The sequence below is a fragment of the Gambusia affinis genome, linkage group LG21 (assembly GCF_019740435.1).
Source record: "Gambusia affinis linkage group LG21, SWU_Gaff_1.0, whole genome shotgun sequence".
In the NCBI taxonomy this organism is placed as follows: Eukaryota; Metazoa; Chordata; class Actinopteri; order Cyprinodontiformes; family Poeciliidae; genus Gambusia; species Gambusia affinis.
The window spans coordinates 14745203-14750987 of NC_057888.1; the positions used below are offsets into that span (position 1 = coordinate 14745203).

The 5785-nt window shown below is 42.1% G+C and overlaps 1 protein-coding gene across 1 annotated transcript; it reads right to left on the minus strand.

Annotated features, from left to right (window-relative positions):
- Positions 1–451: 451 nt before the first annotated feature.
- Positions 452–4774, minus strand: amer2 (APC membrane recruitment protein 2). The gene has a single exon (XM_044104661.1). It carries the CDS (start codon positions 4590–4592, stop codon positions 2499–2501), a length of 2094 nt encoding a protein of 697 aa, XP_043960596.1. The 5' UTR covers positions 4593–4774; the 3' UTR covers positions 452–2498.
- Positions 4775–5785: the final 1011 nt, after the last annotated feature.

Sequence of the window (5785 nt, forward strand, 5' to 3'; positions counted from 1 at the left end):
AAATCCTTCCCAGTGCCAAAATAAAATAAATCCTTAAATTATTATTTAACCCATTCATAAGAAATAAATAAATATAGTATACAAATAAATAATTTAAGCCATAGTATATAAATTTGCAAATGATTAAAACAATTATTTGGCTAAGATTTCACATAATTAAAATCATATATAATTATTTCTAATTTTTTCAGTTTTTCTTTGTGTACTTGCTGAAATACAGTGATGAGTGAGGCTCATCAAAGAGACCTCAACTTCAGATTGTTTAACCTGCACTCAGTCCACTTCAGGCCAATGGAGCAAAACCATGTTGGTCACCTGCACTCATTTTGATGGATAATGTTGTCAAGCAAAATCAATGCATGACTTTCTATGAATTATTTAATGTCATATATATTAAACTAAATAATAATTTATGTCTCAAATTTGATATAAATTATTGACACTTTTCACAATGATTTAATGATTTATTTGTTGAATTGTGACACTTATGGACTACCATATATTCCAAGATCAAAAACCTTGAAAAAACAATAATAATAACAATAAAGTTTGATTAGATTAGGTCCATATCAATAAAGTAAGTAATGGAAAACATTAAGGTACACATCAAACATCTCAAAATATCTGACATTAAAAAGGTGCTTTGCTACCAAACCTGTCACTTTAATGTCAGTAATATTCTAAATTCAACCAGCATGACCCTCAATTATTAACACTGTCCCAACGCTTTGAAAATAAAAAAAAGAGAAAAGATTATGCTTTTATCATGTCTCTGAATATCTGACAAATGCTTCAGAAAACCACAACCGATGCCCTCATTTATAAACGTGTTGCTTTGCAAAGCTAGACACACTTAGCAGTCATTTGTCTTCCAGAGCGTTGGTAGAAAATAGGCAAATTTGGCTTTTGCCTTGCACTCATCACCTTTAAATAAAGAGTAAAGAATCTCTGATGATAATGAGCTACATTCAGATTTACAAACAGCTGCGGTGGTTCGTGAAATCATATTATACAGCATCAGCAGAAGAGTTAGCAGGTGAAGAGTGAAGGCCAACTCACTAGTTTGCTTTGCATTCTGTCTTAGCTCTTTAAAAATGGCTGGCATGTAGAAATAATAACTCTGTATCATTCAGTTACATCAAAACTTAAAAAAAAAGAAAGAAAAAAGCAGAAACAGAGGAAGTTGCTCTAAGACACTGATGCAATCACAGTTTAAGATCTGAGCAGTTTTTTTTCACACAGTAGTCTATAAAAAAGTATGAAAACGTGATAAAAAAAATATTTACTTAGAAAAGTTTTTTTTTTTTTTTTCACGTGTCCTTGAAGGATAAAGTTAACGAGTGTAACCTAAGAAGAGAATGACAAATGTAGTACAGTGTGCATGCCAAAAATCCTTCCATCTCTACATGATCTTCCCTGACTTTTTTGCCTCTGGTGCACTGCATGCAGAGAGCAACTGACAATATGAGCGTGCATGTTTTTTTATTATTTTTTTTATTCTGAATGTTGAGTTGCTTAGCTTGCATTGGATGAGGATGCATTAGTGCAAAGGATCTCTCAGTGTGTTATATTGCAAAGACTTTATAGGTTTACATTAGCAGTGAAATCAGTGTAAATCCCAGAGAAATTCAAATAACGTGTCTTATTTATGCTGTGTGGTAGAAGTGGGATCCACACAACGAAACATGCCAAAATGAACAAGCCCGTAAAAGAGGACGTTTCCAAAACAAACATAGAAATTGTGGCTTTCTCCAGTGTAGCTTTTTTTGCTGCAAAGTAAGTAAGTTATAAAACTGCATCAGTTGTATTTGTATTTGTAAATCTAAAACAAACAGTTTTGAAATCAGTGAGCGGTCCAGAGAATACCGTTTTTAAAAAGTCAATGTCAGCAAAAAGCATACTGTTGAGTCTGTTCCAGAAGTTAACAGGGAAAAAAAACTAGGCTTTCTGAGTTTGTTTTGTTTTTTTTAGCTTTGGCTCTAAAATCACAAGATTAGGAGGTAATTTATAACAAATTAGACAGATTTTAAAAAACAACAACAACAACAACAAAAGAATAACAGAAAACCTTGATTGAATTATATCCTATCAAACTGAATAATGTCGCATTGAATTTCATACAAAAATGTCAACGATAAAAAGGTGCTCTGTTCTTTTCTCAAAGTAACTCTCAAATTCAACAGGTCAGTAGCTTTTTCCAAGAACTTGAAGTTGAAGTATGAATTGTCTCTGTGAAGAGGGATTGTCAATAGTCAGCCTCCAAAGTGCGAGTAAGGTCAGTAATGTATGAACCCAGCTTTTTTGAGTGTCTTTGTGTCAGAACCAGTGATTATTGTCTAGCTGGCCGGAATCTAGGGGAAATTCTAAGATCTGAATGGAGTATTTTAAGCTGATGATTCTACAGCTCCACATTTTCTTGAACACAAGAAACTTTTGGCTCTGACCAACCCGTCCTGTACTATCTTAGAAGGCGAAGCTTAAATGTTTGTCAAACAGATCTACTTCTTGGAAGCAGCTCCTCCACTTGTGCTGGTGGCAGGTTTGCTTCCAGAACGGCGAACTGGCACCTTTGACACAGGTATTCTGGTGCGAACTGGTTGGGCTGCATTGGTCTTTGGCGGAGGGGTTTCTGCCTCCAGTACAGAGGACAGAGCAGACTGGCTTACAGAGTGGGGAGGCGAGGTCTGTCTAGTACTTACTGGGATCTTGGAGTCTCGGGGAAGGCTGGCGCTGCCTTTCAGTGATTGAAAGGAAGAGGAAGAGGAGGTTGAAAGGGGACTTTTTTGGGAGGTGGGACTCATTTTGCATTCTGCAGATGGAGATGGAGATGGGGTACTGTTTACATCGTTGTCTCCCCTCTGATCTTCTCCCTCCTCTTCAGGATCATTGTACAAGTCGTAAAGATGGTCTCCCGAGCAGCTATCACGTGAAAGGGCAATCTTCTGGTTACGCTGCAACCCACTTTCATCAGGAGTTGCTGTAGGTGTTGCTGAGGGAGTATCCCAGTAACCTTCGTCACTGTGAAGTTCTTTTTCACTGGGTGATGCAGGATGGCGGCCATGTGTATGAGGCAGAGGGGGTTTACCTGCCCGGCTTCCTGCTCCACCAACCACTGGAATCTTGCTGAGGCCCAGTGCCTTCACCTGAGGAGCTTTTCTTTCTGAGCTTCTTTGAGCTGAGGGACGAAGTGCACTGGGGGAGTTGCTGCGAGGGGGATAAGTGGAAGTAAGGGTACTGGAAGAAGGCTGGTACTGCCGGGGCAACGCAGGGGAGCTTTCTCCTGCAGAAGGCAACATGTGCCAAAGCCCCTGCATGTCTGCATCGTCCACTCCTTCTGGACTTGCCATTTCTTCCCCTCCTCCCATGTAGGCCACTACACCGCTTCCAGCAGAATGCTGCTGTGGTGGAGGAGGCACTCGGGTCCGAGCAGGGAGACAGACAGGTGCCGAACTCTGAGGAACGGGGAACCTTGGCTGGGTAATCTGTGAAGGTATTGGAGGTTTGGTTGGGGAAGCATGAGTTGTTGCACTAGTTAAACCAACAGCTCTCCCAACATTTGTGCTCAGACTCCCTCCTCCACCTCCACTGCTACTACTACTTGTACCACTGCCACCATTACCCCCTGGTCCTTCCTCATCTGCATCAGCAATAATATCACCACAGCCGGTCAGTGAATCAAAGCTCTTCAGAGATGTGACATCCGTGAAAAGGATGGAACAGAGTCGATCTACAGAGGGCTCTGAGGGTTGGTCACCTATGCTGCAGCGGTCCAAAGGGGGTGTAATAAGGGAGGGGGTGAGGCTAGATACTGAGGCTTTGGCTTTATGAATAGGTGGACGCAGTGGAGAGTCGGTGGGTGTGTAAGGAAAAGGCGAGTCTGGCTCACCAGATGGTCCTGGCATGGCAACACAGTGTGTGGGTGTCATGGTAACACTAGTGGTGGGAGTGTCTGATGCTTGTAGGTTAGATCCTGTCTCTGTACTTGCACAGTCCTCCTGGTGATGATGCGGAGGCGGCTCAAGGGTAAGAGTAATGTCCTTCGGGGTCTCAGATTCTGTAGCATCTGTGTCCCTTCCTTTCTTACCTTCCACCTCTTCTCCCTCAGCTTCATTTGTTTTCTCTTTACGTCTCCATCGCATGCTGCTGAAAAAGCCCTTCAGGCCCCTCCCTCTTCTCACAGTTCCTGTCCCACCATTTTCACTTGTCCTAAAACTCCCACGTCGGAGAAAGGAAAAGAAACTCAACGATTTGCTGAGCGACCTTACCGGCCCTGCCTCCAGGCTAGTAAGGCCCTCCCCTCTCTGACCCACAGCCTCGTTGTTGGAGCCTGTTAGCCCGTCATGTGTTTTGCTCCTCACAAGCTCCGCTGATGCGGCCGAGCTGTTTCCATTCAAAGAATTCCCGTTGTCAGAATTCCCATTGTTCCCACCGTTTGCAGCAGCTTTGTTCCTGAAGGAGAAGAAGCTGGCCATTCCAGAGCCAGTGCGTCGTTTCCCAAAGAGTTTAAAGGCTGCTTTGTTGATCTTCCCTGCAGGCTGTGTGTCACACTGTGGAGCCACAGGAGGCTCCACACAATCCGACTGTACCTCCATTATCCAACACTTCTTTGCTTCCACAGGGTTGCTTCCCTCTAGTTTCTCTGGCTGCCTTTATGTCCTTTCCCCTTCTGACACACACTTGCACTCTCTCTCTTTTACCCTCCACCCTACGTTCTGGTGGTCCCTCACTCCCACTCTGGCTTGCTGTAACGCTTGCCTGCTGGTTTTCTCTGCCTTCCTTCCTTCCTCCCTCTCTCACTCCCATCTCTCTTTCTTTCTCTCTCTCTCTCTGCTAGGCAGGCACACACATGCATGGAGGGTGCTACTCCTCGATGTAGCCATAGCAACAGGGTGGGCTAAGCAGCTTTCGTCAGCTTTGGCAGGGCGCCAGCGTCTGTCCTCCACTCCCTCCCCCATCCCTTTTCTCTCCTCCTCCTCCACCTTGCTTGTTACCAATTCGCTGTTTGCACTATTTGTTAAAAAGATAACTTATTCAAACTCCCACAATTCACTGCTTGCATCCTACGTTATGCAGTTTTACTGTGCATGTTCCAGTATATGTGGCCCTTACATTTACATAGATGCTTTAATTAGATAGGACTCCTCTTGTGTGTGTTTGGATGCGTTTGTTTCCTTGTTCCTTCAGGTCCACAGATAAAGCTTGATAATGCTCATACTTTCAGTATGTTTTATTAATTTGCATGTATAATAAATGCCACAATGGTAAGAAAACGTGAATATAAACACCACAGAAGACAATAGAACCCCTTTGTATATTGCTGTTTGTTTACATTTTTGTCTGAGGAATTTCTAATCTTTCAAATGAGTTTAAAGTTGAGTTTTCACACTTTCTACAGTTTCTCAGGAAACACCCACAAACCACAGAGTATTTCATTGAGATTTTATGTAATAAATTAGGGCACAATTGGAAAAAAAAAAAAAAGATAACCGTCAGAGTTGATGCAAAAATGGATGGAGATAATATGGGGCAATCCTACAAAAGTGTGTTAAAGACATTAGACTGGTGTGGAGAATCACCTTACAGAAAGACGACAACTCTAAATACATCTAGTAGAATGGATTCTGTCTGTAGCTCAGATCTAGAGGCAACTGAGAACCTGTGACAATTTCAGAAAAGTGCTGTTCGCTGACCCTCCCTTAGCAATGTAATTGAGCATAAACTATTTTTTACGCTGACAAAGCACATCATTCAAACAATTATGCCTGTACCATTGAATAATGTCTTT